Source organism: Myotis lucifugus, unplaced genomic scaffold (assembly GCF_000147115.1).
Source record: "Myotis lucifugus unplaced genomic scaffold, Myoluc2.0 scaffold_125, whole genome shotgun sequence".
Lineage (NCBI taxonomy): Eukaryota > Metazoa > Chordata > Mammalia > Chiroptera > Vespertilionidae > Myotis > Myotis lucifugus.
In genome coordinates, this window is record NW_005871173.1 from 3,596,407 (window position 1) to 3,614,015 (window position 17,609).

At 40.9% G+C, this 17,609-nt stretch overlaps 1 protein-coding gene across 3 annotated transcripts in view; it reads left to right on the forward strand.

Annotated features, from left to right (window-relative positions):
- The window catches only part of TULP4 (tubby like protein 4), a 140,909-nt gene that overhangs the window by 78,319 nt on the left and 44,981 nt on the right, over positions 1–17,609 (forward strand). For all 3 annotated transcript variants that reach the window (XM_023758179.1, XM_023758178.1, XM_006093883.3), the window contains one exon: positions 16,396–16,524. In XM_023758179.1, the coding sequence (XP_023613947.1) occupies positions 16,396–16,524 (129 nt within the window). The remainder of the gene's footprint in view (positions 1–16,395; positions 16,525–17,609) is intronic.

Genomic DNA, 17,609 nt, shown 5'->3' on the forward strand with positions numbered 1-17,609 from the left:
ATTGCTATTGTGAGTGTAGGTTCTGTCTGAGTAAACCACTCAGTAATTGCCAAAAAATGGAAACAGTGCATGGTCACCTACTGGCCTTCCTCCACCCCCACTAAAATGATCATCCTGGTAAAAATATCAGGGGTTTACTGTATAATGACAGTTCATTACAGCCAAAACATTCTCAGATGTTCTTACTGATTTTCTATTGCACCTGGCTACTGTTATGTATCACGCCTCTGCAGTCAGGGCTTCCAGCTAGGTGCCCCTTTAATTGGCTTGTACCATAGACAATAGCCCACAGCGGGTGGTTTTGGTCAAAACAAGAAATGCATTATGTCAGAGGAGCATCGATTCTGGAATCAGCAGACTCTGGCTTTAAATTCTCTTTTTAGCTTAGTAAATATGTCACCTTGAGCAATCTGCTCTTTGAACCTCAGACTCTTCAGTGACATGGTGATATCACCTGCCTCAAGAAGTTGCGAGGATTAAACTAATATGTGCATATAGTATATATGCACACAATATATAAATATGCATTATACAATTACACATTACATGTGTCATTTAGTATAGTGTTTGGTACACAAAGTTCCTTATTCAATGTTGATTTTTATTCTCCCTTCATCCAGGTTTTTACCTACACATCTTGGTTCTCCCTTGTTTTGTATATTCTTATTTGCAAAATCAGGACAATAATAGTTGCTGTTTCATAGGGTTCATGAAAGGGCTAAATGAGTTAATGCCTAAAAATTGCTTAGAATTGTATCTAGCACACAACGTTAGCTGTTTTTAAAGCTTTGAAAATTAGGAAAGAATTAGTTTATTTCTGTTTATCTCATCTCAAAGTGATTACTGAAATAAATGGGGAAGATGGGGAGAAAATAGTCACAATGGAAAAATGTTCAAAAGCAGAGGCTAAAATCTGGAAGAAACTTCATGCAGTACAATTGGGAGAGTGGGTCCAGCCTGGAGGGGCCGGAGCCGAGAGGGAATCATGCTCCGCATCATAAACATCAAGCTGTATTTAAAGCTGTCAATCAAAGCTTTCAGTGCAAGTTCCCTGCATTACACCAACATGCAAATCAAAATTTGAAGACCACTTTTCATGTAGAACATCAGAGCTACTGTATGGGCTGCATATTAAATGACCACATGTCAGTCACATGTATCTTAAAGCTTCATGAAGTTCTCCAACACAGCATACTATAATAGATGTCCTTATTTTAAGGGATTGGAACTGGCAGGAGGTTGGTTAATCCAAAAAAGGAGAGAAAAGCTGGTTAAAATAGTGAATCATTAAAAAATGGTATATGGACACCTTTTATATTTTACGGTAACTTAAGGCATAATTTCTGAGTATCAGTGTAACCAGTAAGTAATGTTTCCATGTGTTCACTACATGGATGTCATTATGTTTTTTTCCATTGTCCAAGGCATGTGCTACTTGCTATGAAACAGCATTATCAATGTTTTACTCAAGAAAGGTTCCCATGGGAGTTCAGATTGTCTTTCTTACACATACACATGAACACATATGCATACACATTGGTTTCTGTTTTTTTAAAAAACCGATTTACTGAGATGTAAGTATATACCATACAATTCACTTAAAGTTTTCGTGTACAATTTAATGGTTACACCATTTATTTTGAGCAGGACTCTCCAGCCTCTCGGAAAGGAAAGGTAACAAAGTGCGCTATCTCTATCTCTAGACTATTATCTCTAACTTCTGACAGTTGTATCACCTTCACTTAATTCAACTGAAATCTTTTTTAGTGGCCTGCCTTTATTGAGTCTCTGCAAATTGAACTTAGTTTTTCTAGTTAAATTCATATTCATGAATGTGCATGTGAATAACTTAAACTCATTCCCTGAACAAATGAATTCTGTATTTAATCAGTTCTGTCTTATTTAGTACATGTTAACATAGTTACTTGGAGAGAATTGCTTCTTTAAGAGATTCAAGTATCTGAAATGATTTAGCTAGAGTAAATATAAATTTATAATTACATCTTTCTTGTTTTCTAGCTATTATAGCAAATTGCCAAATTCTGTCTAATTTATACAGCATAAGACTTAGTAATTTCTGTGCTTAACTAGCAAATAATTAGCCTTGAAATTTTCTTTATATAGAAGACTGGTAATGAAATTGGTCTTATCTATCATATATAATGCTTAGGAAAAAATATATACTCATTTTCTAATGCATCAAACAAAGCCCTCATCACAGGATAGGTAAAACACCTATAAAATTCTTATATAGCTTTTTAAAATCATTGAGGCAGATTAACTCTGTAAATTATGTCTAATTAGTATCATAATTGAAATCCGACTAGGAGCGAGCGATATAGCACAGACTGGACGAGACTGGATGGCAGTTTATCTATGTTCTCTGGTGACAGTAGAGGTGACACTTCCCATCATGGAGCAGTTGTAGGGAACACATGTCTTCGGTCACTTTGTCCAGTGTTTAGTATCTCTGATTCCTAACCTGAGGTTTGAAAAGAAAGGTCTCAACTTAAGCTGATGTGGTTTGCTGGGTTCTAGCTTTAAAGAGATATATGAAGCCCAAATAAACAATTTCATAATTTTGCCAGCTAAGGTACGTTTTTGCTGAAAGTATCTTACTTAATAGGCAAAGGATTTTATTTTCTCACTAAATCCTGCAACTAAAATCAATAAAGGACAACTCTTCCCTGAGATAAAAGCGAGAACTATTATTTTTTTACTTCCTATATACATAAAACTATGTGTTTTATGTGAAGATCGAAGTAGACTTGGGGATTTTATTGTACAAGTTATTTCTTAGGTTTTAATTAATCTAATTGCAAAATTCTGTAGAAGACATTTTAATCATGTGGTATGCCTCTTTCTTTAGAGTTGGCAAACAGTGCTTTTGACAAGATGTCTGTTTTCAGTATGGATTTGGCCAATAGATGGCCAGAGCCCAGCAGTACCCCTCCCAACTCATGTGCAGAAAAGCTTTTTGGTTTAAGGGTAGAGTATCTGTTGGAGAGGGTAGCCAGGTTCAGATCTGTTGGATAAAAATTGATGTGCACATGAACCAGTGAGTAGGCTAGGTAAGTTTTTTTTTGTTTGTTTTAATGGTAATAAAATATGTTTAGATCCACAAGGCATTCATGTACATGGTGAGAAATAAAGAAGTCTGTGAAATGAAATGCCCTCTGCAGTATCTGGAGAAGCAGCCATTGATAACAGTTGGTGTTCTTTGTGAACTTCTTTGTGCACACAAGAACAGGCAAAACACATAACATGTTTACAAATGTACACCGCTTTTTATATAACAGAATTGAATTGTGGTATACCTGAATAGCAGCTTGCTTTTATAGAGACAAACTGTATATGAACTTTTTTTCTTGTTAGTACACCGATAAAAGAAAAATTGTTATTCAAATGAATGGATATACCATTATTTATTTAATTATTCCCCTTGTACTGGTCGATGTTTAAGTTATTTTGTCTTTATTGATTTGTTAGCATCTTCAACTAAAAAAACAACCTGAATTCTAGTTTGTTTTGTCAGGTGCTACAGTATGGGAATGTGTTCCTAGTAAGGCAGTAGTATCTACAAATAGCTAAAGTATTGCACTGTGGACTTCTTCCTAAAGCTAACTATGCAGAAGTGTTCATACCTCATCTGAACATAGGTTGACTACCATGGTAACTTGGGCCTAACTCTCAATCTTTATACTCTGTTTCATCAAATACATTTGTAACTGGAGGTGTCTCCAGAGACCATCTGCAGGGTGGGGTTTACACAACAGTTTCATAGATTAGGAAAAGTCATTATTCTGCCCACCAGATGGGAACATCCAATCCCAGAGGGAAAGGAGCAAACAGAACACGAAGAAGATTGCAGCCTGTGTACCAAGGAACTGAAAAGTCAGATGGTCGAGAGGAGAAAAAGCCATTTATGGAATGGTTTTGCAGAAATTGAAAATTCAAGAGTGCAGAATTTTTCTTTTCTTTTTTTTAATATATTCCATTGATTTTTTACAGGGAGGAAGGGAGAGAGACAGAGAGTCAGAAACATCGATGAGAGAGAAACATCGATCAGCTGCCTCCTGCACATCTCCCACTGGGGATGTGCCCGCAACCCAGGTACATGCCCTTGACTGGAATCGAACCCGGGACCCTTCAGTCCGCAGGCTGACGCTCTATCCACTGAGCCAAACCGGTTTCGGCAAGAGTGCAGAATTTCAACTACCACATTTATATTACTTTGGGTACTATGTTTATTTAAAAATAGGAACAAGATGGAAATATTTGAAATAAGTATCAGTATGGTCACAACTTTAATGTAAGAGTTTCTTAGCATAGTGTCCATGTGTGTATGTTTGGGGACAGGTAGGGGTTGACAGTATTGCTATGTATTTGCTTTTGTAAAACTTAAAATAAAAACCATAACAAAGTATTTTATTATGGAATGGAGTAAAATAGACCATCTTTAAAAATTCAATCACATACAGCCCTTATGTATAGCACAGTCATTAGCAGTTATTCTGTTGCCTTTTAATAATTGCATGTGGAAAGCACATCATGCCCACAGGAGAGGGTGTCAAGGAGCTGTGACTCAAGCCAAATAATCATTAGCAATTTGGTCAATATTTTTAAAGCATTTTTCTCTTGGCAACAATGTTTTTCCTTAAGGTAACATTTAAAATAGACTAGAAATATTGAATGGCAAAGGCTTCCAAATGTATTTCCACATCTGGGAGAAAATACTCGAATACCTGGATGAAGGAGAATGAATTAGGCCACTTGGATACATGTGGCCCGCTTGCTTTCCAGTACACACTGTTGTGTTGGAGGGAAGCAGTTTTGTCATGTCATTGCCAGCACTGAATGTTATATTTTACAATGACCTTTGTTGTTGTTATTAGTTTTGCTTATGAATAGACATTTAGGGTTATCTATAATGGTTAGTTTGCTTTCCTCTGCAGTTTAAGGAAGCACCACCAGAGCAGGCCTTTTCTGTTTTGCTCACTGTATTTCTAGAGCCTAGAACATTGCCGGGAACGTGGCAGGCATTCAGTAAATATCTGTTGAATGAAGTAACAACATGTGCCTGACTGTTGCTCGTACAAATAGGAATTTGAATGATGTAATAGGGAGCCCAGAGGTCAGCAGCTACTGCCATTTTTCAGAAGCCCGAGCTCAGCAGCATCTCTGTGGTTGTCTCGGCCTTTCCTCCTGGTCACAAGGGGCTGCTGCATCTCGCTCCAGTACATCAGATTGATGGCCTTGGCAGATTTCTGCTCACAACTCGTTGGCCAGAACTGTGTCATGTGGCCAATCCTGATGACAAGGGAGCAGGGCGGGGCTTGGAATTCAGCAGAGGTTGGCAAGAGGTTGACAGGCGGGAGCAAGTCGGGATTGGATGTGGGTAAGCCATCCCCCATTCTATGCTGCCAGTGCACCTATTTGTTTAAACATGTAGTTCTTTGTTCACTAGGGAAACTGAGCATTTTCCCTTATTTATTTAGCATTTTCTCTTAATTCTTTGTTATATTTGTTATATTTGATAGACACATTTTCCCTCGTTTGTTCTGACCTCTTATGTTAACTGACTTAGCCATTTCAGTTAGTGTTAGTTATATCTCTTTTTGGTTGCAAGTTGCATAACCAAAAATAGGGAATTTATTGCCTCTTGTAACTGAAATGCTATGAGTTGGTCTGGCTTTGGGCACATTTCAGTCCGCACCCTTAGGGGGTGTCTTCAGCTCCTCTTTCTTCATGTGTTGACTGTTGTCTTGTCAGCTGTTTCCTCTGTAGGTGGTTTTTGGTAGCTCCAGGGCTTCCATCATCCCAGCAACTCATAGTGCCAGGCGAAAAGTGGACCTTCTGTCCCTAAGGGCTGACATACCAAGTTCCCCTAGGAGCAGTCACTGTCAGCAGCGTGTGGAAGGCCTGGTTGGCCAGCCTGAGCCATGGTTCTTTCCGCAGCCCGCTGGCCAGGAGGCACAATCGCGAGCAGTGCTGGCATGAGCACAGGGTGTGGATGAGTAGTAGCTCCCTCCTTTGTGGAAACCAAGCGTGCTGGGCACAGAGAAACAGGTGTCCACTGCAGGCCTAACAGCAGCAGGCGTGTGTTTCTGTAGTTGAGTCTGCTGTTCTTTGATTTTTTTCTATTGCCTCATTGCTTAGAAAATTGTTAGTTTTCAAAGATGTTATACCTGTACAGTTCTGTTTTATGCTGATGTACTGGTTTGATATTTCTATACTTTACTCAGTACTCCTGGAGTTGATCTGGAATGTGATGTGGGTAAGGTACACAGAGCTGGCTCTTGACTCTATTGCCAACTTCTCATTGTGGCTTTGGCCACTGTAGCTATGAGACCTTGCGCAAATTATGAAATCTGCCTGTGCCTCTGCTTTCTCCTTGCCAAAAGTAGGGATGATACGTCTTACCAGTACACTAATCCCGAGTGAAATGAGAACGTGCACGTAATACTGTTAGAGAGTCAAGCAGAGTATTGGCCCCAGTGGTCCTCCCTCTCCCTCCAGCCCATCCTGTCATGTCTGTTATGTGAATAGCAGAGCCCTGGTTCTCTCTAACCTTTTTGCTCTCACACTGAATGCATCACTTGCTTGTTCTTGGCAAGAATCATCTTTTTTTAGGCAACTCAGATGATTAAGAAACATTTACAGAAAGCTTAACTTTGCATGCCTTTGAGACAGGTTTGTTTTTACAAATCAAGTAAATACTGGGTTAATCAACTTTTACTTTCTTTACATCAGGTGCAATATTTTTAAAAGGAAGAGTCGAAGAGGTGACATACAAAAGGAATTTATTGTGATGCATAAATCCTTTGAAAATATACTGAAAGACTAAATTTAAATTTAGTCTTTTCTAATTTTATGTAACCTTATGTGTATGAATTATATAAATAATATATTTACTTTGTAAAAAATGTACAACAGGAAGAATATAAAAATCTTTTGTATTCCCATCTAGAGGTATAACCATTATTTACATTGGGGTAGCTCCTTGCAGACTGCTTTTCTATATACACATTCAGTCGGTTGTCTTTTCATTTTGTTGATGGTTTCTTTTTTTGCTGTGTAGAAGCTTTTTAGTTTGATGTAGTTCCACTTGTTTATTTTTCTCTTGTTGCTTTTACTTTTGGAGTAAGATTTAAAAAAAAAAAAACATTGCCAAGACCAATGTCAAAAAGCTTTACTTGCCTATGTTTTGTTGTAGGAGTTTTATAGTTTTAGATTTTACATTTAAGTCTTTGATTTATTTTGAATTAAATTTCGCTTATGGTATAAGATGGGGGTCTGACCAACTAGGGTCATTCCTGGCTCTGTCCCACTTGCTGAGAGATTTGGGACAAATCGATGAACAGCTCTAAGCTGCAGTTGCCTATCTTTACAATGGGACGGTCCTAGTTATCCCATAGAGGTTTTACATGCGGACTAAATGAGATGATATGTGTGAAGAACCCAGCAGGAGTAACTGCAGAATGAATGGTTATTATTATCTTTAGCAAATTTTCTCTTGACAGTAGTCCTGTCAGTTAGGTGCTGGTCCCCGTTTTACAGACGAGGAAACTGAGGCTCAGGCTGGCTGTGACACTCACCCAGCCATGTGTCTCATTTTTTTTATTGACAGTACTTACGATGGAGTAGAATTGACTCTTGTTTTTACAGTTTAGAGGTTGCTGGATTCTTTGACCATCCAAGCTGCCTTTGCTAATTCCCTTCAAAAAGAATGTCATGTATGCATCTGTCAGCAGGATGCAGATTATGTGCATGACAAAGTGGGGAAAAGTCAAATTTTAATAAATAGTGATATACAATTAAATGCAAATAGTTGTTAAAATTGAATATAGGTTATAAAAAAATTCAAAATATATCTCAGATAATTCATCTTACTGGCTGAGAGCCAATGTTAAGTGGTACTTCAGGAACATAGACAGTTGACCCTTGAACAGCACAGGTTCAAACTGCAGGTGTCCACTTACACGCAGATCTGTTCAAGAAACACTGCAAGTGTATTTTCTCTTCCTTATGATTTCCTTTTCTCTAGCTTATCACAGTATACGACATATATGAGCATAAAGAATATGTTAATCAACTTTTATGTTATCAGTAAGGCTTCCAGTCAACAGTAGGCTTTTAATAGTTAAGATTTTGGACAGTCAAAGTTATATGAGGGCCCTGGCCGGTTTGGCTCAGTAGATAGAGCATTGGCCTGCGGACTGAAGGGTCCCGGGTTCAGTTCCGGTCAAGGGCACATGCTCAGGTTGTGGGCTCAATCCCCAGTGGGGGGCATGCAGGTGGCAGCCAATTAATGATTCTCTCTCATCATTGATGTTTCAAATCTCTCTCCCTCTCCCTACCTCTCTGAAATCAATAAAAAAAAATTTTTTTTAAAGTTACATGAGGATTTTCATTTGCGTCGGGGCTGGGGACCCCTAACTCTTGTGTTGTTAAAGATCAACTGTACACAGGAAGTTAAACTCTTTAAATATTTTGAAGAGGGAATCTTGAGTGTTACACATGCTAGGGAACGAGTAATTATAATTTTCTGGGCAGCTGTCAATAAGCTCACTCCAATTTTCACTCTAAAAGGGAATGCTGGGCAGAATAGAAGTTGCTTGCCTGTTGAAGGGATCTAGATAATGAGTGTGCTGGCAGGTAGTGCTGAAGCCCCTGGCTGTGGGTGTGGGGACATGAGAAAATTCCTTTCTTGCAGAGACTTGTGACTCAGGAAGCCTCCTCACACTGTTTCTGAGCTGCTCCAGCGGCTCTGCTTGCATTCCTCCTGTCAAGCTGAGCTCATTCTTGTGTAATTACTTAACCTGCCTGTTCCATCCCTCCGCCCCCCAGCCCTTCTGGATGGCAAGGCAAGTACCATACTTAGCTGTTCCTCTGGCTCCAGCATGGTGTCTGGCGTAGGATAAATGCTCAATAAATGTAAGAAGTACCTTGGCTTCATTTTAATTAGGGTGCTGCTCGGTGTCATTTGCCTGTTAAATGTGTAGTCCAGCCATCCCAGCACTTTAGTAAGTAATTGTGTTATTAGAAATGCTTAATGGCTTAGTGGATAGAGTGTTGGCCTGTGGACTGAAGGGTCCTGGGCTCGATTCTGGTCAAGGGCACATGCCTGGGTTGCGGGCTCGATCCCCGGTGGGGGGTGTGCAAGAGGCAGCCGATCAATGATTCTCTTTCATCATTGATGTTTCCACCTCTCTCTCCCTCTCCTTTCCTCTCTGAAATCAATAAAAATATATTTTAAAAAATAAATGCTTAAGTCATCCTGATAATAATTGTGCTAAATTGTGCAGAATTTCATTTCTGGCCTTTTAAAGTATGAAAGAATCATAATTGAATTTGGTAAGAAACACAGCTGGGTTTTTTTGCTCTCAGAGTTTGTATTTATTTTGGGTATTTCTGTGTATTGTATAACTTCAAAAGAATGATGACTATTCACTTCCTAACACAGAACCATTGATGGGACAATGTGGCGGTGTACCCAAGCAAGCAGAAAGTAAGGTCTCAATAAGACAGGCCCCTTGATTAAGAAAACCTGCATGTAGTCCCATGTTGACCAGTTTGCCCTGGAAACGAACAAGTACTGCATAAAACATAGCGAATGTGTGTGCCTGCACTACTTACTTTTGTCTGTTGAACATGTTCTGGGTCCTAAGTATAAAGTGTCCCACAACCTAAGAAGTAAAAAGTAAATGTTAGACAGTGTGTGTGACAGAGACAGAGCTGTGCTGGGCCTCTTGCATTTGGAGGCGCTCAGGGCCCCATGTGAAGGGAAGCCCTGGGTGGAGGGCGTGGGCCAGGCCTTCCCAGCATTCGGCAGATAGCGCTCCTCACCTTAGAGACTCATCCTCAGCCCGCAGCTTCCCTGAGCTGGGCCTTCTCATCATTTCATTTCACGTGCTTGTCTTCTGACTCCTGTACATTGGCACCATCTTGGTAGGTGGAGACTACATCCCCTCACTCTGCTCTTTTGTTTCATTTTTTTTGGATGTATACAACTTCTTTATAATTCTGAGTGGCCATGTAGTTTTTGTAAAAGTGTCTCAGTCTGTTTCCCAGTGTGGTTGAAATTAATCATTCAAAAGCAGTGTGGTATTCTGGACTACTTCTTAGGAGTCTAATCTTAGTGGTAGCTCTACAGATAAATCATGGAAAGGTGTTAGATGAAACTTTGGTGTATGCCGTCTTCTAGCAGAAACGCTCCCTGGCTGATGAGGAAGTTAAGAAGGTTCCCATGAATATTATAAGGACAAGTTAACACGATTCTTTAGCTGCTTTGAGCTTCAGAAGCATGAATATCACCTAAAATCTAGTTGTGAGTTGACCTCGTATAGATGATTCATCCCTTCCATATGGTATTATCTTCCTAATGAGCATGTCCTTAAAAAACTGAAATGCAACCATATGTACAGTGTTTTTAAGGTATCATGGATAACCCAGCAATAATTTTTAAAATGCCATCGTCTCCCCTCCCCCCTTTAACTGGGAAGTGAAAGAAAGTTCAGTTAATTTTCACACGACTTTGATTTTTCTGTACAGAATACACCATCTTCATTCCTGTTTTCTCACAGATATTCTTTACTTACCTCAATTTTTGTGGTACAAATAATTTTGAGACAGTAACCATGGTCAATACTAGCTGCCAGTTGAATAAAAGAAAAAAATTAATCTGTGACCTCATCTATGTGCTCTTTTTTTTTCCACTTTGACCAGTTCAAACAACAACTGAACTTGCCCTTGGGGTAGGGCTGTACCAGGCACAGAAAATACTAAGGGTTCTAGACAGTAGTAGAAAGACAACCCAATTAAAAAGGGGCAAAAGATCTGAATAGGCATTTCTCCAAAAAAGATGTACAAATGTGCAAAAAGCACTTGAAAAGTGCCCAGCACCAGTAGCCACCAGGAAAATGCAAGTCAGAGTCACTTCACACCCACGAGGATGGCTACAGTAAAAAAAATGGCAAGTGTTGAGAATGTGGAGAAGTTGGAACCTTCATACATTGTTGTTGCAAATGTAAGTTGGTATAGCCACTTTGGAATACAATCTGGCAGTTCCTTTAAAAGTTAAACATGGGGTTACCATATGACCCAGCAACTCCACTTCTACCCATACAACCAAGAAAATGAAAACATGTTCATATTCATAGCAGTATTATTCATAATAGACAATAAACAAAATGTGGCATATCCAAACAGTGGAATATTGTTTGGACACATAAAGGGGGGAAATACTGGTCTATGCTATACTATGGATATGCCTTGAAAACATTACACTGAGTAAAAGAACCCAGGCACAAAAGGCCACATACTGTATGATTTCATCTCTGTGAAATGTCCAGAATAGGCAAGTCCATAGACAGAAAGCTTAGTGCTTGCCTCGGCTTGGAGGGAATATTGGGATGGGGTTGATTTTAAAGTGATGATTGCAGAACTCTAACTCTATGTATGTAAACGGTATACTAAAAAGCATTGAATTGTAAATTTTTAAATTTATTTTAGAGAGAAGAATGGGGAGCAAGAGAGAAACATCAGTTGCCTCCTGCATGTATCCCAACTGGGGATCGAACCCGCAACCTTTTGGTGTATGGGACAATGCTCCAGCCAACCAAGTCACACTGGCCAGGGCTGAGTTGTACATTTTAATGAGTGAATTATGTGTGACTTTTGTCCCAATAAAACTTAGCCCCCCCCCCCCAATATAACTCATTTGAACCAATTCTAACAATATAAAATTCTACAGAAATATGCTTAATCGTCCTGCAGGAATAGTTGAATTTAGAAATATTTATGGCATGCCTGCTGTGCCTGGCATAGTGCTGGGGGCTCAAGAATACAAAAGCAAAGAAGTTCTCGGGCTGGTGAGGAACAGATGAAGGAAGTCATATGCCAACTAACAGGGTGCCATGGGAATAGCAAGAGTGAGTGGCCGGACCATCGAGGAAGTCTTTACCACTCGGTGCCAAGGGCCAGAGGGGTGTTCTGGGCCAACTGTGGCAGGAAATGTGTTGATTTTTAAGGTCCAGAGTTGGGTGGGGAGTGCATGTGACAGGAGGTGTGTCTGGAAAAAGGGACCACCTTTCAACCCATTTATCAGAAGAGGAAACCATAGATGTGGATATTGTGCTGAATTGGATTTATATTCTGGACGTGTAGCTCACAAATTAATAGTACAGAGCTCTCACTGATTGAACGTTTGCTGGCACTGTTCTGAGGTCGTTTCTCTTACTCCTCACAGCCTAGACTCTAGGCCTGAGAGAGATGCGCTGCTGTTCCCCACCCCTGGCAGACCCGGAGAGGGGCGCTGAGCGGGCCAGCCATTGCCCGCGGCCACACCATTTCACAGACCTTCCTGTTCCTGCCGCGGGCACGCGTCTGGAAACCACTGTTCACACTGAATTTCTTCCAATCTTTTTAAAGATGCTAATGGCTCTTTGTTTAATACTAAATATAGCTAAAATTAAATTGGTACTCATCATGTTTTTCTTGTACAGTTGCATTTATTGCTGTTTCACTTAATAAATCACAGAATAAGAACAACTAAGTGCTAATAACCACTTACAGGGATTCACTACTTGAACTATTTGTATTTAGCTTTCATTCGAATTACATTCTCTTCAAGTTGAAAATATTTATGAATATTGAGGATACTATTTGTTCACTGAGGTGGTTTCCCATATATTTCTATAAAATATAAATGATATTCATATTTATCAACACCATTTGAAGGGTTCTTGCTTGAAAAGATGACTATCCTTGAGTTGGGTTAACTGACAATTTTTCTAAAAATAGTTCTAGGTGTCGGAAGTGAAGTGACTTATTTAGGGCATTGGATTACAGCCCAGATAGACTTTCAGCTGCCCTGCCCTATATTGTTAGTATAGGTTTCTCTACTTTTAATAGTCCTTGATAAATACTTATTGGTAACAATACCTATAGCATGCTAGAACAGAGAGGGTAGCAGGCTGGCAGTTTCTGAATAATCAAAGCCCGAGGTCAAAGCTTAGCTTCTCATCTGCCTTTTTAGTAGAAGATCGCGCACTTCAGCTAACACCCTGCACACTGAGGGTCTTCTGTGCCCAGAGTCACCCTGAGCCCCGTTTTCCTTTAAAAGGGAAGGAAAGTTCTGCCTTAGAATGCCCGGGCACACTGCATTCTGCCGCATAATTTGGGCGACTGAGAACCCAGCTGGCCTGCTGCTTGGTAATTCCTCAACACTCTGGTATGTCTTGATGTTGCCAAATAGACTGGAAGGATTCGGAGAACAGGAAATAAACTTCTGGGAGATAAGACGAACTGTAGACCAGACGAGAGAGGAAATGAGAATATGAATCCAGGGAAACATTAGCAGTTTTACTTTATTTTTAAACCCAGAATCGTTGGAAAGATTTTTTCCCTAATTTAGGGGAGCTATCCACTTACTCCGTTTTATTGGTTAGAACTCACAGCAAAGAAGTATGTGTGGGGGGACTACGTTTCCATTTATAGCTGCATCTCAGCTGGTCAGGAATTGCATGTTATTGGTCATATTCTGTCCTGGGGCAGCCATTCTGGAGGCTGTCAGTGATTGTGGGCTTAAAGGCGAGCCTGTGGCTTTAGGAACCACATAGTAGCAACATGCACTTTCGTGGATTGCAAGGCTCAGGCCAAAGCATCACTGGGCCTGAAAGAACTTTATAAAGTTGGCTTTTATGGACCATTTGGAAATTCTAAATTTTATGACACATTCAGTGCATTTAAAGACTTTTGTTGCTGTTTTGGTTTTACTGTTTTTAAAAAATTAGATCAGTACTTTAAATAGAGAATTTTAAAAACTAGAATTAAATAAATGAACCTGGATTTGTTGCCCCCCATCCACCTGTGTCGAGGGCCCTCCTGTGCATGTTCACAGCTCTCTATTGCAGATAGAGCACTAGATTGTGTCCATTTACTGAACTGAACACGACAAGGACAAAGATGGCTTAGCACCCAACAGTTTGTAATAGGCAGGCAGGCAGGCAGTGTTGGCTGTTGTTAAAATGCCTTTGGGAGTTGAAAATAACCTGCTAGAAATAGCTTTCAATAACCTTTTATAGTTCAAAGATATAACTGAATAAGGATCATAACTTCTAATTATGTATTACTCTTTGGAACAATATATTCAAAATTACTGTGTGTCAGTATTCCAAGATGATCAGGATTCTGTTCCTTTCCTCAGGCAGCACAGCTCAGGAGGGAGGGCATCTATGCAGTGAGAGTTACCACTCATACAGCGGGTGGTGTGAGCGCTGCACACGCAGAGCTGGGACCAGAGTGTGGCAGGCCCTCAGCAGAAGGGTGGCTGAATGGGGCTGCTGGGAGCTGTCGGTGTCTGCATCCTTGGAAGTTGCCTTTGGCGTGGGAACCATCAGCTAAGTTAGATTTGACTAGTGATTGTCATGTCTGGAAATTGCAACCTCACAGCTCTCTTTGATTTTTGAATTTTTAAAAATATGTATATTTTTATTGATTTCAGAGAGGAAGGGAGAGGGAAAGAGAGATCGAAATATCAATGATGAGAGAGAATCATTGATCGCCTGCCTCCTGAAAGTCTCACGCTGGGGATTGAGCCTGCAACCGGGCATGTGCCCTGACCGGGAATTGAACTGTGACCTCCTGGTTCATAGGTTGACAGTCAACCACTGAGCCACGTTGGCTGGGCCAGAATTTTTTTGTTTTGTTTTGTTTTGTTTTTAAAGCAACAGCATCCTTACATTTTGAGTGGGTAAGAATTTTCTCTTGGAAAATTTGAGGATTTTATTATGCATCTTTTTTTAATGAATTTTATAACTAATGCTAATGCCATTAGTTATGGGGGCTGCTTATAGCTCTCTGGTGCCTTGAAGACAAACTTAAGGACTAAAATCAGGTGTGCCCATGGTACAACTTGGAGAAGTGACTGGGCTTCTGCATTGGTCTGTGTTTTGGACACAGATGGGCATGAGGAGGTCCTTGACAATCTGTCATTGTACAGTTGACCCTCAAACACCATGGGTTTGAACTGCATGGGTCCACTTATATGTGGCTGTTTTTCAATAAATGTGTAGTCAGCCCTCTGTGTCCGCAGGTTTTGCATCCACCAACTGCAGGCGCAGATGGCCAATTGCACACATTGATCTATGCCGTTTTATATGGCGGCCTTGAGCATCCTCGGATTTTGGTATTTATAGCAGTCCTGGAACCAGTCCCTCAGAGAAGCTGATGGATAGCTGTAGTTAAGTTTTGGGGGAATTAAAAGGTGTAGATGGATTTTTTTATGTGAGTGGGGTCAGTGCCCTTAGCAAGGGTCAACTGTACACATTAGAATTTGGAGACCATTTACACAGGGACCACTTGTTCATGAGGGTGGTTCATTTATTAGGCACAAGGCCCTGGGAGGAGACGGGATCCAAAGCTTTCTTACGGACACAGGCGTGCTCTTGCCAGTTAGTGATCGTCCTAGTTTGACAGACACACCTCAGTATATAGTCACATATTTGTGGGTGTTCTGGCTCCCAGCTGGTCTTTTCCCAAGAGCGGGGCCTGGTCTTCTCCAGCTTCGTATTGGTTACAGCGTCACACAGCAGGAACCTTAAGTATGAGCTGAATGTCTGACCGATTGACTTAATTCGGCATGATCACCAACATGGGCCAGTCAGGTGACACTCAGAGAACATCCACACAGTGAAAGTGGGGAGTCGTTTTGTGGCTCCTGGGCTCCTGGGATCACTTCATAGCCCTGCGACCTTAGGGGTATCACTGGACTCTATGAGGGCTGCCCTCAAGCATTCACCTAATTCCACAGACCACCTCCCAGAGGGTCTGCCTTTTAGATAGAGTGAGAGTTGAGAAAGATGAAAGCCATTACCAACTTGGCCATGTTTAGATGCTGAACTATTTGAAAATAAAAATCTAGAAAATATATGGAGAATTTCACATTGGGAGGAAAATGAAATTAAATAGGTCTCATCCATGCCTCTTACTGCACTAAAAAATAATACTCTGATTCACATACACAATATATTCTGTGAAAATTGTTTTCCCATCATACAGTACTGTCAGGTGAAAGATCCTTGCACCTGTGAAAGGCAAGACAGAGTACAAATGGCCTCTGGCCCTCTGTTTTTACACCAGTGGGTATTTCCATGCTGCACTTTATCATTTGCTCAGGTGCCTGCTGTTTCTCAGGAAGCCTTTCTGTGGGTCTGATTCCCTATGAGCCGTGTGTGGACTGTGGCCTGTCCCCTCCACTGATCCCCACATCCTCCCCAGGCTTTTCCTTGGACCATGCATTCTGCTTAGTTTTGAAGTTTGATCTCTTTGTAGGCGTAATCCTGGCCCACTGGTTCATTCCTTGTGGTAAATATCATCTTGGTTGTTTTCTAGGTTGTGCTGGTAAGGTGGAATGAGCCATACCAGAAGCTGGCCACGTGTGACGCAGATGGAGGGATATTTGTGTGGATTCAGTATGAAGGGAGATGGTCTGTGGAACTGGTCAACGACCGAGGGGCTCAGGTGAGTGGGCTGGACCCTCTTCCAGTGGAAGACTGCTGGAGAGACAACACAGGTCATGTGTTCCAGGGCAAACGGAAACTCTTTCCAGAAATGGGTGGAGTAGAAATAAATAAAACTAGAACCCTGCTTTTCATGCTTTGTGCGTATATCACTTCAGCTGTGCTGCTCTTGTGAGAACGCTCTGAGTTTTCAAGCTTGAATTAAATCTGTGAAATCACTTTTCACATTCAGCGTTGTGACTGCTTGCTGAATCTGGGTCCTGAAGCACTCTGGCATATCACTCTTTTGCTCCCTTTCACAAGGTGTTTTCCTGTGCTGTCACCTCCTGGCTGTCTCACAGGGAGCTCCACATGACTGTTTCTCACAACCCACTCACCAAACTGGGTTGTCAACACTTTCTTCTCAGGTTGCAATGAGCGTGGCCACCTGTTGTCCTCCCTCAGCTCTTCCTTTCTGATATAAATTTGTCTCCCCCAGAGGAAAACAACTGCTCCAGGGATGCCCTGCTGAGCTGTGCTATTTTTGAACCGCTTCATAGATTCTTCTGGCTTGTGGGACAGCTCTGCTCCTCCCACAGGAGGATGGGCAGCACAGCACACATGTGCCATCCCAGGGATTTAACAGCTAGGGCTTCAGAACCGAATCCTCAGAGGACCTTTGTTGATGGGGGGTTTCTTAGTCTATTCTCCTCTCCTAGGATGGTTTCCCTGTGAGCTCCCCAAGTTTGAAAGATAAAGAGATCAGTGACATGGCATAAAATTGCAAGGAGTGAAGATATTTTCACAGTTATTATTAGCAGATCCTTATTAGAGGATCTTTATAAGATGTCAACACAAAAGATTAATCTACTTCTGGGTAAAAATCAAATTTTCTTTCTTTGTGACTTTATTTGTTAGGGTAAATGTAATAGTTTTGACTAACTCTGAAAAGGCCATCCTATATAATAAGAGAGGAATATGCTAATTAGCCATTACGCCCTGAGGCGTAATGACCATGCACATCACAGACCAGATAGATCACTGATCAGCTGGAGGGTGGGCCAGCGAGGTACAAGCGGTACAAGCGGGCTTCAGAGAGCTACAGGA